Consider the following 17,805-nt stretch of genomic DNA (forward strand, 5'->3'; position numbering starts at 1 on the left):
AGCGGTTCTAGGCGCTACAGTCTGGAACCGCGCGACCACTACTGTCGCAGGTTCGAATCCTGCCTCGGGAATGGATGTGTGTGATGTCCTAAGGTTAGTTAGGTTTAAATACGAGGGCTATCCACAAAGTACATTACGTTTTGGAATTAAAAATAAATAAAGTATTGGAAATTTTTTTAATTATGTACAGATGAAAGCCACACTTAAATACTACTTTTCTACAAGTTGCCATTTAAATTAAGGCACTTATCGTAGCGATGGACGAGCTTGGAAATTCCTTCGTCGTAAAATTCGGCCGCCAGCGCCTTCAACCACGTGGTTACCTCTTCTTGAAGCTGTGCGTCGTCATCAAAACGCTGCATAGCCAACCACTTCTTCATTGCTGGGAATAAGTGGAAGTGTATAGGTGTTATCGCCGCGGAAGCGAGCTAGATCACTGGTTCCGAACATGGCGGTAAGCAAATTTCCTGAGGAGTGGAAACAAAAGGGTTCGGTTCTGTTTTGGTCAAGAAACTAAATTATTTTGAAAAATATTGGCATAACACGCCACACGATGTGGTGGAGGGGTTACCGTGCAGCTTATGAAACATATGTGTGAACATCATTTATGTCACATAGGCCACCCACTACAAACAGGATACTCATACACGCTACGACTGACGGTGAGTCGTATACGTTACATATGCTTACGTATCTCGTGACATTGCCTTCTCCGAGCTATAAGTAGTTCCCGCAAAGGATCAGAACTGCTTCATTATTCATTTCGTAACAAATATAAGAACTAATTGACAGCACAACACAACAATAACTATGTAATGACGACAAAACATTCCTAGAGGACCGAGACAGTATTATTCTTCTTCTACTTATTATTATTATTATTATTATTATTATTATTATAGTGGCAGTGGCGATAGCAAAGAATTGGCAGCCTGAAGTCTCCCAATTTATGTCAGTTCAGAAGTAAGGCGCCAGCAATCAAGTGATTTACAAGCTGTGTACAATGCACACATTTTAACTTGCTTGATTTCAAATTTGACTGCAGGGTGTGGGTAAAGCACGTATCGTTAGGGTGCAGAGTGGTGCAGTGGAAGAAGTGTCTATCCTCTATGTGGTTAGTTAGCTTTCTTTTCTCAGAGTAATTTATAGATAGCGCCAGAGATGTACTCAGAGCTGCTTCATCATTCTATAAAACAAATTTTGTTAGTATTAAAGTTTAGTTAGGTGCCAGTGTTGATGTTGGCAGGGTGGGGGTGGGGGGTCAAGAGGGGGAGGGCGTACTAGCTGATGCGTGGCTGCACTCAGAGATAACGGACTCAGAAAGGGAGGGAACCAGTGAGCTAGGATGTGTCTACTCCAAGTACTTCCAAGAATGTGTGCTGTAGCAGCTAAAGCGCTGCGTGTTGTTGCATAACCAAACTCACAGTTGTGTTACGTAACAACTTAATGTCGCAACAACAAACTGATTCCGTGAAACTATCTGCGGATCATTTCTGCAAAATTTACAAGTCAGGTGAAGTCCTGTTACAAATTGTCGTCATATCTCCTCGCACACTGTTTCATATTAGTCATGTAGTTCATTTATGAGATGACATGAATTCACATAATCTTGAATCGTGCTATCCTTCTCACTGTAGTAAGCATTGCATTGTGTGGGTTATATGTAAATATATTTAACTGTAAGAGATTTGTTGACTGCCTCATTGATTTTCTGCTCAACATTATTTTATTTATGTCGGACGTGACAAACAAACCGAAGTCGGACCATGCAGCGAGGATTCCAATGGATGGAGTATCCTTGAATATCCTTCAGTAGCGAATGTTACGTGGCAGCTTCTCTCAACCGCCGAAGCGACCTCTGTCAGTGTAAAGAAAACGGGAATGACAGACGTAAGGCATGTCGCCGTCTTTAGCCGTTGCAGACATCACTGCAAATTGAAGCTAAAATAATACAGTCGCACTCCCTCCCAAATGGGTAATAACAGTGACCTATCACAATAATAACTCTTCCACAAGACTCTCCTTTAATTACTGCACACATCCGCATCAGCTCAGTCCTCTAAAATTATAGCTTTACATCGCAGACGTCTGTCTATTGTAGAAGTACAAAACGAGTTTAAAGCTGATTCACGCTATACTTCACAAAACGGAAAGCGCGGCAATCTCAAAACGTTCCACAACGCATTTCAAATCATAACATCCCCACACATCGTCAACGGAACGGGACGACAGGAAACGGGCATCAACGTCGAGGATTCGCGGAATGAAAGAAAAGTTTTGACGTTGGTGGGGGGAAAGTGACATCCTCTGATAGCATCGGAACTCCACCTATTCTCGCATCGATCGCACGTTACAATAGTCGATTTTGTGAAGTCTTAATCTTTATTTTGTTTTATTTTATTAATTCATTTATTTCTCTTGAGACACGTTACGAAGGTTGCGTGAGACTTGGATATTTTTCCTACGGAAAGATACTAGAAGTCTGGAAGCGAAAAATTGCCTAGGTTTTCCACTACCCATACTTGGACAAAGAAAAAGCCTACTGATATGCTGCATAAATAATAAATTAAATAGAAGAAACAATTTTGGTTAATAAAAACTTTTCTTAAGAGCCAAAAGTCAGAGCTCTGAAAGGAGAAAAATACAGTTTTTTCACGTTATTTGGTATTTAGACAGTAAATAAAACACAATGTGTAGTAAAAATGTACTTTATACTGACTTCTAAAAATAGTTTGATATATTTTTTTTTTCTCGGGAAAATATATAAAGTCGTATGGCAATGTTGGCTGGGGGACACCAAGGGTTGGGTACAACCGCCCAGCCGAAAATGAGTTCTCTCGCCCCTCGCACAGATGGTCCCTCTAACTTTGCGGATATGGGGGAGTTTCATTGTCCTGTTTTTTGAGTGTATGTAAGTGTGTGTATAATATGGTGTTGTGTTTCTGTCGTATGATGATGAGAGAAGGGAGAGAGTGGAACCCAGTGCCGCCATATAGCCTATTCCTCCAAGAGGGCGCTCGATGTTAACGTCCCCATCTGACGGACAGATCGCCATCAACATAGTTACGTGCCCTCGCTTCACGAGACACTGCGGGGCAGTTTGGTGTTGAATCCGTGACATTGGCAGGAAGACCGGTTGTTAGGAACTTCACGCTGCCACCTGTCCTCCCCTTGCCGGCTGGCAGCGAAAATTGCATCCACCTCCAGGATTCGAATCGGCTTGATCGTGCAAAACTGTATTGATGTTTTGAAATGTTTGCAACACGCTTTTGCTATTTTTTCACTTCCCAGCAGAGTGTAAAAGTTTCAGACCAACATTTGTCAAGATAATTCATGATGATTTTCGCTCTGGCTATGAATAAACTCCGCTATCATTGGTAGTCCCTTAACTCTGCTAAAATTTCATAATTTTTGTATCACGGGCGTGATCTCATAACCTCGCTTTCGCCGTTCAGTTCTGGGCAAAGTGAAGTGACTTGCGTCGAAGTTCAGTATAGTGTCAATTGATCTCCATGAGGAGCACTATGAATCGATCATTAAACTCACTAATAATGATTTCTGGAGACAGCAGATGTCATCTGTCTGTATGAACCAATATCGATATCGTAATAAATAAATAAAGATACGGTGAAATGCAGCTCGCTTTGTTCGTCGAAGGCAGTAAATACAAATTCCCAGGTTGTTGCTCTGTTTCTTCATTTTTGGATAGCATTCGATGTAGTTCAGCACTGTCGACTAATGAATAAAATACGAGTGCGTGGAATATGTGACTAGCTTCGTGATTGAACTGAGGAGCTCCTAGCAAATATAACACAGTGTGTCGTTTTCAAGAAAGACATATCTTCAGGGAAAAGAAAATATTTTTGGTCTCTAACAAGGAATCCCTCGAGTGCGGGGTTGCAAAAGGCCAATGATGTTTACAGCATCCACATGCTCGATACCACGCAACCACAGTAGTGACTGCTAATGGTGATAAGGGGCGGGCGGGACAGGAGGTATCCAATGGTGAGCATAGCATGACGCTACGGAGCGTAGTTGGAGTCGATACAAAGCTGAGCAATGGTAACGATTGACAAACCAAACACTGCATTATATCTACAACAATAGATGCCGAAGTTCACATTTTGTCAAAAAGGAACACAAGGAATATCACAGGGTGAGACAGAAGTGGTAAATGGAATATTAGCGCTTCTGCAAGTGAGTCAGTGGAAAGTGTGGTGTCGTATACGCTCGACTGTGTGGGCAATGTACATGAGGAGTACAATGACGACGATACGTGCTTAACAAGTAAAAGTGATATTGAAACAGGTATCGAGCCAAGTATTTCATCGTTCTTGTCAGACAGGGAGCTGCTAACTACGTCTTCAGTGAAACGTAGTAAAGGAAAATCGTTGCCCAAGGAGCAGGTACTAAACATAATTATGTACATGGAAGATCATCCGCGCCGTAGTAAAAAACAGTTATGAACAGGTTTCGAACAAGTCCGCTGCAACATGATCGTATAGTGTGTAAGAAAAACTACGGATATTCAAGGGAGCACAAGGAGCACTTGTTACAAAAACTGGCGTTTGTGTATTTCATTTCAAGGATGCTCGATACAATTTACAGGATGTGCATTATAGTGACCTATCACGTTATGCACATCTAATTACGAGCAACGCTGATCACAGCGATTTCAAGGGAAGCAGTGGATTGTTGATTAACTTCAAACTTTGCTACAGAACTGGAAGGCGTAAAACAACGAAATTTCGAACACAGTGAACATGACGCAAAGCAAACTGTGGTATCGGCCCGAAAACTTGTAGATGAGATAAACTTATGCAATCGTTCGGTAGGGACTTTGTTTCAAACTCTGTGCAATCGGGATTTGACGAGAGAATGAATATGAAAGGAACCCTCGAAATTACAAGTACCAAGAGATTTGTATCAAGATCAACTACTATCAGTACCCTAATACATTCGTATACAATTATGCCTACTGTTAATCTGAATCGTAAATTGGATGAAAAGTTACTTATTGTGCTGTGAGAAGTTGGAGGTGCTCTGCCCCCTATGATTCTTTCTCGTGTGCACGATCTTGCATCGGCAATAGGGAATATTTTATGTCACAGCAAGCAACAGTGGGAAAATGGGCGTAAGAGAACTACAATTATGGTGTGAGCACTGCTTTTGGCCAAAAGTTAGTCAAAATAACTTGCTTTTGCTCGATTCCTGGTCTGCCTACACAAATCATACCCCTTTAGAGAAAACTATCCCTGATGAAAGGTGTGTGGCACTGCAATTTATACCACTTGGAAGGGCTGGACATATGTTTGTTTTTTTCAGGGCCTATAAAACTTATTATAGCAATATCTGGAGCTATGCCATAAAGAATAGGCAGTTTCACGATAAGCTCCACGACAGACTGTTTAGCATTTGGTTGCGTGCCATCACATTCCATCAGTTCTCCTCACCCCATTATGGCAATATATGATTCTGGATGCATTCTTTAAGAATGGATATCTAGCTGAACATCCTGCACAGTTTGTGACCCCCAAGGAGTTTGCCTTCAGTCTTGGTGGTACTAACCACTGTGATTACCATTTTTAATTTAGTGTTCATGGTGCAAGATAACGGTTTGTTTCAAACATTTCTTGAATGTTGATTATCTCCAGTTTGTCAGCTGTCATACATACATTCCATGGAATGTTGATCTCTGCACCCCAGGGACACTCATTTTCTGTTGCCCTCCGGATGCACATGGCGAGTCATTAGCAGCTAATATTTTTCCTGTCATTACTGTTAACACAGCACTTTCTAACAATCCTTACTAAAGACTGAATTTGTGACCTCACACTCCAAGGGTTCCTTGTAAGAGAATTTCTGTTTGCAGCACATATAAGCATAACATCGAGAGGTCCACAAGTCTATTGCATACAGAGGAGACACAACATTAGAAATGAAATGAAATGAAATGTCATGTGACAAGGGCCTCCCGTCGGGTAGACCACTCGCCTGGTGCAAGTCTTTCGATTTGACGCTACTTCGGCGACTTGCACGTCGATGGGGATGAAATGATGCTGATTAGGACAACACAACACCCAGTCCCTGAGTGGAGAAAATCTCCGACCCAGCCGGGAACTGAACCCGGGCCCTTAGGATTGACAGTCTGTCGCACTGACCATTCAGCTACCAGGGGCAGACTACAACATTAGAAAACTGTAGGATCAACCATTGGTGCACAGATTGGCAGATGACCCTCAACGTAAACAAACTTAAGCATATTGAACATGAATATACAGAGAAGCATGTTGTGTGTTCAGTTACACGATTCCCAAACAATCACTGAAAACAGTCACACATCCAACAGGACCTAGGAGTATTTTTGTGAAGAGATTTAAATTGGAACAAACACATTAAACTATTCGCAGGAACGACAGGTGCCAGACAGATTTATTGGAAGAATCCACCCACAAAGGAGGTAGCTTACAAAACCCTTTTTGAAACTATCTTAAAGTACTGCTCATCAGGCTTGGATCATTACCAGGTAGGACTGGTTGAGGAAATGAAATGATCATATGGCATTATTAGCCAGGAGACCCACCTGGGGTTGTTTGTTTATCTGACACCACACCGGCGACTCATGTGTCGAGATAGAGGAAATACTGCTTCCTCCTACACATACTGCTTTCTTCTACACAAATCTCGAGGAAGGCCTGTGGAGATAAAATTAGAGAGATTATCACTGAGAAGGCATACCGATGACCATTCTTTCTGAGTACCATTCACGAATGGAAAAGGAACAGGAAAAGTGTCAGTGACGCGGTACACAAAGAATTTTCTGCTACACACTGTAAGGTGGCTTCAAGAGTGTAGAGTATAGATACAGGTGACGTTTTAGAATGCTGGGCGCTAAAGAACGTAGAACATTTCAGGGGGCAGTCTGTAATCTGAAACATTTGTGTAAATTAACTTGGTCTTGGATATTCACCGTTTGCTGTCTCAACTACCTATTTTTAAACTCATAAGCACCATTGGGTTTTGCTCATCAGACTTGTACATCAGCTTGGCTTCTTGTCACATCTGGTTCAAATGACAGCTGTAGCTCCTGAAGAGTTCCTCCATTATCATCAGCAGATGGAAGTAGATGAAAACTTGAGAAATTATTTGAAGGTTGTGCAACAAAAAAATCTAGAGAATTTTATTCAGTTTGAGAGAGGTGAAAGTACAAAGGTAAAGGAAGAAGAAATTCTTAACATGCTGTGACACTAAAATATGATTCGGCTCTATGAAGTACACGAAAACTAGATGATGTTGGTGAAATATTAGGTATCAGCAACTGCACTGATATGTAGCATAATGAATACAAGCTACAGAGCTTCCACAGTCTCCACCAGTACAGAATTAATGAGAATGAATGATATAAACTGAATAGTGGGAGTAGTGCTCGTCTTTACAATCTTAAGTGGTACGACAACAATTTACAACTGATTCACTTTGATGTTATGTCATATTCAGTTCGTGAAACAGATTTGGTTCACACTATATCCAACAGCACCAGCACAACATACACTGAAATGCCAAAGAAACTGGTATCGGCATGCATATTCAAATACAGAGATATGTAAACAGGTAGAATACGGCACAGCGGTTGGCAACGCCTACCTAAGACAAGTGTCTGACGGAGTTGTTAGATCGGTTACTGCTGCTACAATGGTAGGTTATCAAGATTTAAGTGAGTTTTAATGTGGTTAATGTTATAGTCGGCGCATGGGCAATGGAACACAGAATCTCCGAGTCAGTGATGAAATGATGATTTTTCCGTACGACCACTTCATGAGTGTACCATGAATATGAGGTATCTGGTACAACATCAAATCTCTGACCACAAAGATCCTGCAAGAACGGGACCAACAACGACTGAAGTGAATCGTTCAACATGACAGAAGTGCAGCCCTTCTGCAAATTTCTGCAAATTTCAATGTTGGGCCATCAACAAGTGCCAGTATGCGAACTATTCTGCAAAACACTATCAACATAGGTTTTTGGACCTGAAGGCCCACTCAGTGACTGCATGACACTAAGCTTTACACTTCACCTAGTTCCATTAACACCGAAATTGGACTGTTGATGACTGGAAACACGTTGCCTGGTCGGACGAGTCTCGTTTCAAATCGTATCGTGCAGATGGACATGTACGGGCACGAATACAACCTTATGAATCCATGGAGACTGCATGTCAGCTGAGGACCGTTCAACCTGGTGGAGGCCCTGTAACGGTGTGGGGCGTGTTCAGCTGGAGTGATATGGAACCCCTGATACATCTAGATACAACACTGACAAGGTGACACGTACGTAAGCATCCTGTCTGATCACCTGCATCCATTTGTGTCCATTGTGCAATCCAATGGACTTAGAAATTCCAGCAGGACAATGTGACACCCCACATGTCCAGAATTGTTACAGAGTAGCTCCAGGAACACTCTCCTGAATTTAAACACTTCCGCTGCCCACCAAACTCCCCAGAAATAAACATTATTGAGCATATCTGGGCTGCCTTGTAACATGCTGTTCAGAAGAGGTCAACACCCCCTTCGCACTCTTACGGATTTATGGGAAGCCCTGCAGGATTCATGGTGTCCATTCCCTCCAGCACTACTCGAGACGTTAGTCAAGTCCATGCCATGTCACGTTGCAACACTTCTGTGTGCTCGTGGGGGCCTTACCAGATGTTATGCAGGTGTACCAGTTTCTTTGGCCCTTCAGTATAGAACACACTGCTTGAGGTGCACAGGTCTGAACACTTTTGTTTCTTATGCTGCCATTTCCTAGAACTACAGATAATTCTGATCCTCTCTCTCTCTACAAAAATTTGACACTCTGACAAATTTGCTGCTGAGGGCACATGTCTAAAAGCAAATATTTGAACTATTCAGTCACAAGATACACCCTGACTCACAGCTTACACTTGTCAGTGAGTGTCTCTCAGGATTTTTAAGAACACATGACATTCGCAGGGATGAGTCTTCGTCCAACGCACAATTTTAATCTGTCAGGTATCTCGATGTCAGTGCACAGTAGACTGAAGAGTTGAAATTTCATGCCCTACAGTCAGGGATAGACAAGCAAAAATTATACACTGAGAAGAAATTATTATATAAGCATTATACTGATGTCAGACATAGGAAAGCACAGTATCCTGTGACTGCAGTATAAATGAGTCACCATTAGAATTGGTCAACTCATACAAGTACCTGATGGTAACAATTTGCAGGGACATGAAATGTAATGATCATTTAGGCTCAATCATAGGTAGAGCATGTTGCAGACTTCAGTTCACTGATATGTTCCTGAGGAAATATAGTCAGCTTACAAAGAAAATCATTTACAAAACACTTGTGCCATCCATCCTAGAATACTGTTCAAGTGTGTGGGACCCATACCAATGGAGGATACTAAATGCATATACAAAAGATCACCATTAGTGGTCACTGGCTTCCTTGGCCCTTGGGAGAGCATCACAGGTGTCGAAGAACTGAACTAGCAGACATTTAGATGCCAACTATCTTGTGACGACCAGCATTAAATAAGGACTCTAGGAACGTATTACAACACCCTAAATATTGCTCCAATAAGGACTGCGAAGATGAGATTAATTACAGCACACACAGAAGCCTTTAAGAAATTATTCTTCTTGAACTCCACACATAAATGGAATGGGAAGCAAGCTTAAAATGTGTCCCACTGAAAAGTGCCATCATTGGTTTCCTAATGGCAATGTCCAGTAAAGATAAGAACAACCCAACAGTATACAGTTTAGTAAGGGTTGGAATGTGAACTCTAAGTACTTCCCTCTGAGTGTTTTGAAGGAAAAACTCTAGGATATTAAGCCAAGTGTTAGTGACACATTGACAGCCACATTCGTTGCGATACCTGAGCTTTTTTCCTTCAAGGAATATAGTAGTCTGCCTCTCTGAATACAGGTAACAAGCTTTCCTCAGTGTGAAACTCAAATCACATTCCACTTTTCTTCAGGTGCTTTTGGATCATTTTTTTGTTTCATACACTCCTGGAAATTGAAATAAGAACACTGTGAATTCATTGTCCCAGGAAGGGGAAACTTTATTGACACATTCCAGGGGTCAGATACATCACATGATCACACTGACAGAACCACAGGCACATAGACACAGGCAACAGAGCATGCACAATGTCGGCACTAGTACAGTGTATATCCACCTTTCGCAGCAATGCAGGCTGCTATTCTCCCATGGAGACGATCGTAGAGATGCTGGATGTAGTCCTGTGGAACGGCTTGCCATGCCATTTCCACCTGGTGCCTCAGTTGGACCAGCGTTCGTGCTGGACGTGCAGACCGCGTGAGACGACGCTTCATCCAGTCCCAAACATGCTCAATGGGGGACAGATCCGGAGATCTTGCTGGCCAGGGTAGTTGACTTACACCTTCTAGAGCACGTTAGGTGGCACGGGATACATGCGGACGTGCATTGTCCTGTTGGAACAGCAAGTTCCCTTGCCGGTCTAGGAATGGTAGAACGATGGGTTCGATGACGGTTTGGATGTACCGTGCACTATTCAGTGTCCCCTCGACGATCACCAGTGGTGTACGGCCAGTGTAGGAGATCGCTCCCCACACCATGATGCCGGGTGTTGGCCCTGTGTGCCTCGGTCGTATGCAGTCCTGATTGTGGCGCTCACCTGCACGGCGCCAAACATGCATACGACCATCATTGGCACCAAGGCAGAAGCGACTCTCATCGCTGAAGACAACACGTCTCCATTCGTCCCTCCATTCACGCCTGTCGCGACACCACTGGAGGCGGGCTGCACGATGTTGGGGCGTGAGCGGAAGACGGCCTAACGGTGTGCGGGACCGTAGCCCAGCTTCATGGAGACGGTTGCGAATGGTCCTCGCCGATACCCCAGGAGCAACAGTGTCCCTAATTTGCTGGGAAGTGGCGGTGCGGTCCCCTACGGCACTGCGTAGGATCCTACGGTCTTGGCGTGCATCCGTGCATCGCTGTGGTCCGGTCCCAGGTCGACGGGCACGTGCACCTTCCGCCGACCACTGGCGACAACATCAATGTACTGTGGAAACCTCACGTCCCACGTGTTGAGCAATTCGGCGGTACGTCCACCCGGCCTCCCGCATGCCCACTATACGCCCTCGCTCAAAGTCCGTCAACTGCACATACGGTTCACGTCCACGCTGTCGCGGCATGCTACCAGTGTTAAAGACTGCGATGGAGCTCCGTATGCCACGGCAAACTGGCTGACACTGACGGCGGCGGTGCACAAATGCTGCGCAGCTAGTGCCATTCGACGGCCAACACCGCGGTTCCTGGTGTGTCCGCTGTGCCGTGCGTGTGATCATTGCTTGTACAGCCCTCTCGCAGTGTCCGGAGCAAGTATGGTGGGTCTGACACACCGGTGTCAATGTGTTCTTTTTTCCATTTCCAGCAGTGTATTTTATTTCCTATTTCTAAAAGCGACAGTTCTAACAACTCTGATATGTTGCTTCATTCATAATGTGATCCTCATTTGTGTAATGACACAGCAATTTCAACCTGAATTTTTCTTACAGGTACTACTACGACAAGAACATAATGACAAAGGTCCACGGCAAACGGTACGCGTACAAGTTTGACTTCCACGGTCTGATGGCCGCATGTCAGGCGCAAGCACAGGCCCAGGCAGCAGCAGCATCTGGCGGAAGTGCGAGTGGCAGTTCAGGTGCGTCAGATGGACTTTACAAGTACCAAGCACACCACAGTGAGCTGGGGCCCGCACTGTACCCGGCGTCCGCACTCGCCGACTCCGCCGCGGCTGCAGCTAAGCTGCTGCCGAGCACTACCGGGGTCACTGTCCCACCTCCGGGCACGGTCTCACCCTTCTGGACATCAGCGGCAGCGGCAGCTGCTGCAGCTTCCGGACTGCAGTCCGTGTACTCGGTGGCACCTGTCAGGTACCCGTACACCCCAGGACCGGGGAGTGGCAGCAACTAGCCGGCGGCTCTGTGGCCGGCGTGCCTGACAGCACAAGTGGCCCCGACCCCGACCTGCACGTCCCACCGTCTGTGGCCCAATCGAGACGGCACTCACGTCGGCATTTCGGTCGAGCAGCCGAGCCCTTGGAGAACTCTGCTGTCCCGTCCACATTACTTGTTCTCTTAGTGACTGCAGAGTTTGTTATTTATCTCCACTGCAACTACTTACAAATCATTCGTGTGCAAAAGAGAAAGGAGGCAACCTGTACTTACAAGTGAAGAGACACTCCTATTTGCCAACCAATCTTACACACTTTTCGCTGCAGTGGTATGGACACTGTACTCTTCATAGAGCCAGCAGTATATGAGTTTAAGACGCGTGACACAGTAAACACTATTGTGACTTTCATAATTAATTTAGTTTACAGTGTAGAAAAATGTTAATTTTATTTGTACAATATATTGTTAAAGAAAGAAACTGGTAAAATTTAAAAATTGCTGTTTACTTCATAATATAAAAGAAGACATAGGAGTGTGAGCACAATTTTCATCATTACAGATGAAGACTGTGTCCTTTATCCCATACAAATTCTACTTTTCCAGTCTTCTATCCCATACAAATTCTAATTTTCAGTTTTCCTCTCTTTTACTCTGGTAATATTAGCAAAAGTATGTGTATTTTGTGAAACAATGACTTATTTCATTGATTCTCTCCAGGTAGCAAGTTAGAGAAAAATTCTAAAACTAACTCCCAGTTTTATACTGAACAAACTCATACTTCTTATGATACAAAATAATTGTTTAAGGTGAATGTAAATGTATTTTCAAATAGTATTTGTACATCTGAAGAAGACGAAACTTAAGCTGAAGCAGTATGCGCCACAATTTTCATACAAAATTCTGTTGGGTGTTTACAAGAAAGTGATGTATTTGTGAAATGTTATAGTTCCTCTGAAACATTCAACAATAAACAAAATTTACAGCTGATCATCACTTAATAAAACATACATAAATGTAGAAAAAGTTTTACTAGAAATGTGCAAGCCTTATCACTTCATTTTACCATTTTTAATTTTTTTTTTTGTTGTTGTTGTTTACATTCAAACACTTATCTTACCTTAAGGAAGAAGTGTCGCTTTGTTTTGTCTTTCACCATTATAAATTTGATTCTCAAACTGTACTTACATTATCCTTTACTTTGTAGAGAAACCAGTATGAGATTGTCTTTTATTTTAATGTGTCTGAACTGACACTCGCTGGCAACATATTTAATTTGTTAATACACCTATTATGATGGAATGCTTCCAAATATTCATTCTTATGACTTTGTAATTTCAGTATTCACATTTGCAAGCTCCTCATTCTAGCATTGTTCCCACACTCAACAGCATAGTTGATGTACTTCAGAATGTTCTTTACTATAAATATTTCCATTCCAGGATTTCAAATATTTTAGTTTTAAAGTCTTGACACACAGATCCACCTGCATTCCAACATATACCCCCAATAGCAATAATTCAAATCAAATTATTATTGTATATCGTTCCACCTTAGGTCTGTTTCATTACTACAAATGCAACATATACATTTGTTAAAAACACATGGGGTTCTGATTGCTGATCATTACACACTGTATGCTCTTGTGTAAAACAACTATTCTGAACTTCAGTTCTATGCATTTTAACCATCATTCTTCCCACAATTTAGTCCATAATTTAAAAGACCAATCAATATTAAGTTTTACATAAATAGGGGACAATTTCCACTTTTTTAAATTTCTATATAGTCACTGGCTGTGACACAGTTTTTGAGATAGTACCTGCTCTGAATATTTGAACAGAATTAGTTCATATGTGATTCTTTGACTGTTTCATAGCATCTTTCCTACTAGGAATTTTCCATTGAATAATGTTAATGGAAATGACATTAATGATTTTGAATTGTTGTATTGTGTTCTCTTCCTTTTATTATGCTACACCATTGTTTAATGCTTTTACCTCCGTTTCCTGGAGTATGGAGTCAGGATATTTCATGCAAATACCCCTAATATTTTTTTTAGTTCAACACAGTTGTAAATTTGTAGCTCTACGGAAGGCAATTCATAACAAGAAATGTCCTAGATCAGTTTCTGAGAGAGAGAGAGAGAGAGAGAGAGAGAGAGAGAGAGAGAGAGAGAGAGAGAGAGAGAGAAGTCTGTAGAAACTCACTGTAAGAAAATAAATCTGCAAGTGTCTTTTTCTCAGCATTGGCGTCACTACCAACAGTGTATCCAGTTGTCTGAGACATCAGTGACAGCCTGTGACCACTGAATAATATAGATTTCAGCCTTACATAGTAATTAATAGAAAATTATTTAAAGCAAGAATCAAAATAGTATGACATATAACCAAATATAGAATATGTTGTCAAAACTTTTAACTCTGATGAAACTGCTACCTATGTTTATGTTCCTGTCTTGTAAATATGTGTACGTAAGTGTGAGGTTATGTAAATAAATATTGTGCTGTATGAAAATAGTTCACACTGACTAAAAATTTTATTAAAAAATAGATAAAACCTTTATTTTTGTGTATACAGAAAACCACAACTTCATGCCATCTTGAAAATGCTTACAAACTGAAAATTATCTTTCATAACATTGGTAAATTCTTATCTGGAGATATCTAAACATGCTATCTGCTTTTAAATTGTACTTAGGTTTTTATGCTACAGAACAAATATCACAATAGTTTTCTACAAAAAATAACAATAATGGCAAAACAACAAATGAAATTTTCCTGGGGAGCCATTTGTGATCAAAGTCACAATTTCCAAAATATGCAGCAACAACGTATGGCAGACTTATTTAAATCATAACAACTTATTAATTACTATGTATCACAATTTTCAATGAATACAAAGTTTATGTACAAATATTATTTTTACAGGTATATAAGTACAAGTTTGAGCTACAAGTGATGCTTTCATTCTGAATAAAACTGGAAGAAAGAGTCAAATATTTCACTCAATATGAAATTAAATAATTTAGTTGAACTGGGAAGCTAAATAAATTAACAATTATATCTGAAAAATTGGTTTTGCACTAAATTAACTAAATTACTTCGCAGATACCAATCAAGTGTGCCACACAAGTTTACTCTCAACTCTCTTTAGATTTGAGATGCTTCAGAATCTGATGTGATATTAGTTTTGTAGCTTCACTTGCATTTGGTATGTAGAACCTGAAAGAAATAAAGAGGCTTTTTACAATGAATATATAAGATGAGTCCTACTACACTTCTGTTTTTATACATGTAAGAATACAATACCATGAAACAGACTTTATAACTTGTCTTCAACAGAAATGAGAAAGAAAATTCTATATTTCTTAATACTGAAAAATAAGGCACAAAGACGCTTTTGGTCATGAAAGGGAGAACCTCATTACTATGAATCAATTGGAACAAAAAGAACATCTAATCTAAGCCACGATAAAACATTTGTCTCAGAACATTTAATTTAACAGTGTAATATGACGTGTAACGAAAAATAAATCTTGAATGGATGAACCAATTACTTTTTATGTCTAAACAAACATGTTTAGTGTCTCACAGTCCAGGACAAGAACCATGTACCTACACAAAAAAGCACTGCACTGCAATACTGAGCATCACACAAAGCGGTAACAGAAACAGTGAACAGCTTCTGGTAGAAAACAACACCCAGTGGCAGTATAACAATGGTCACTCTGTTGTAGTCTTCAAGGACATGATTTCATATGTTTGTGTATTCAAGAATAAATTATATACATTATCATGCTTTTCTTTAGAAGATGAGTCAACTCAGCAACTTGTCTAGGACATCTTACCATCTACATACTTCCTCTTGTATGTCAGGTAACTGCAGACAGGTGTATCAACAAAACAAAGACTTCCAATACTAAGTGTGCAAATGTGTAACACTACACTTTTTGTACATATATTGTTCTCTACAAATAAAACTAGATCTGCTTGTTTTCCATGCAAAATACTCACTTCAAATTTCATCTCTACATATTTTATGATGAAGGCATTGTATACAGTTCCTGACTGCCAAACTGTGGATCTGTGTTGAATCCTAAATCTGTCTGCAGTTTCTCACTCAGTGAAGACTAGTGAACATTTTTGATTGTGACACACTCGCTTGATGGATGCATTAAGTTTGGGAATCCTCTTGGTGCTATTCAGTGGGATTGACTAACTGTCTGCAATGGGTTTAACACTGTTCTTTCTTCCATCCAAAATAACAAACATAACAAGTCAGAACTGAAAACTGTGAGTTAGACTTGTGAGGACATCCATACAGCGGTCCCACATTGTTATCAATGCTCATTGATGAGTATGGCACTAATGTGACTGTGATTTAGCATCTGAAATGTTTTCCGTTTCTCTTTCTCAAAATTTCTCATCGTCTGTGCTTAACCTTGATATGTGAGATGGAAAGCGAAAAGGGACCTTTGATTGAAGATGTAAAATTTTCAGTACAAGCAAAACATTTTGTACATGCTCATATCAATTTGAAAGTTGTTTGAACTATATATCAATTTGTTCAGAATTTAATGCTGAACATAAAAATTACAATAACTCAAAACCCAAAGTATTTGACAAGGAGTCCTTTCACTTTCCATTTCACATATAGTGTTTTTGCTGTCCTGATAAGGTTAGTATTTAAATCATATGACTTCCTGATTTGAAGAAAGCTTCTTAATGTGCACCAATATGGCACTAATTTCTTTATAGCTTCCACTATTAGTGTGATCTTACACCCTAAATATGTGGATTATTCTACTATTTCAAAAGTGAAAGCCCAAACTTTGGTTTTAGCAAGTTATTTCATCAGTGTTTTGTTTGTTCTTAAGCCAAACTTTGTACTACGTAACCTCCACTTCACATTTTACAGTTTTTCTAGGTCTGAAACTATTGATATGAGTGTGTATCACATGAGCAGACCTTAGCATTGTTCCATAGTTGATGGTTTCTGAATACATTCCAATTTTGTGCACAAAATCCTTTTTCTTTAGTGTAACACTTAAGAAGTTAATACAATTATTTACTCAGATTTCACTGGTGACTTTGATTTTATCATGCACACTAATAAGTTGTGAATGCATACTAGCAATTTTCTCCTCTGTACCACTCAACAGAAACAAGCTGCTAATGATGTAACTGTTTTAGTAAAAGTCTTTGTGCTATTTTATTGAAAACTGACATTCTTTGTTGGCCATATGTTTAAATTGCTCAAAAAATTCTTCCTCAATGTGGTTAATGAGTATATCAGAAAAGGTCCTTGCACTTTCAGTCATATACTGAAATTTCTCTCTCTTTCTTCATTACCCCACTTATCCCACTTAGACAGTAAGAGGCTGCCACTGTTTTCCATCCATTTCATCTTTCTTTATTTCCTGCTTTTGTTTCTAACATCAGTTTCCATAATTATTGTGGACTACTGCCTCTTTCCATGCTCCAATCCCATGGTTTCAGTTTGAACATCTTATACCACCTTAAAATATATACTATGTCTGCCTGTGTATACCTGTCCCTTTTTCCCCCTAAGGTAAGTCTTTCTGCTCCCGGGATTGGAATGACTCCTTACCCTCTCCCTTAAAACCCACATCCTTTCAACCGTGGGTTGCGATAGCTTGAAATTTGTGTGTGTGTTTGTGAGTTTCTTATTGTGTCTATCTACCAGTGCTTTCTCGTTCAGTAAGTCACAGAATCTTTGTTTTTTAATATATTTTTCCCATGTGGAATGTTTGACAGAGAGAGAGAGAGAGAGAGAGAGAGAGAGAGAGAGAGAGAGAG

The 17,805-nt window shown here is 40.8% G+C and overlaps 2 protein-coding genes across 2 annotated transcripts in view; one reads left to right on the plus strand and one right to left on the minus strand.

The window, feature by feature from the left end:
- The window catches only part of LOC124803163 (transcriptional regulator ERG homolog), an 81,404-nt gene extending 69,044 nt beyond the window's left edge, over positions 1 to 12,360 (plus strand). The window contains exon 3 of the mRNA XM_047264344.1: positions 11,585 to 12,360. Coding sequence (XP_047120300.1) covers positions 11,585 to 12,005 — 421 coding nt within the window. The 3' untranslated portion in view covers positions 12,006 to 12,360. The remainder of the gene's footprint in view (positions 1 to 11,584) is intronic.
- Positions 12,361 to 14,549: 2,189 nt separating this feature from the next.
- LOC124802789 (TBC1 domain family member 23) overlaps positions 14,550 to 17,805 on the minus strand; it is a 234,115-nt gene continuing 230,859 nt past the window's right edge. The window contains exon 13 of the mRNA XM_047263790.1: positions 14,550 to 15,207. Within this exon, the coding sequence (XP_047119746.1) occupies positions 15,126 to 15,207 (82 nt within the window). The 3' untranslated portion in view covers positions 14,550 to 15,125. The remainder of the gene's footprint in view (positions 15,208 to 17,805) is intronic.

The sequence above is a fragment of the Schistocerca piceifrons genome, chromosome 6, assembly GCF_021461385.2.
Source record: "Schistocerca piceifrons isolate TAMUIC-IGC-003096 chromosome 6, iqSchPice1.1, whole genome shotgun sequence".
Classification (NCBI taxonomy): Eukaryota; Metazoa; Arthropoda; class Insecta; order Orthoptera; family Acrididae; genus Schistocerca; species Schistocerca piceifrons.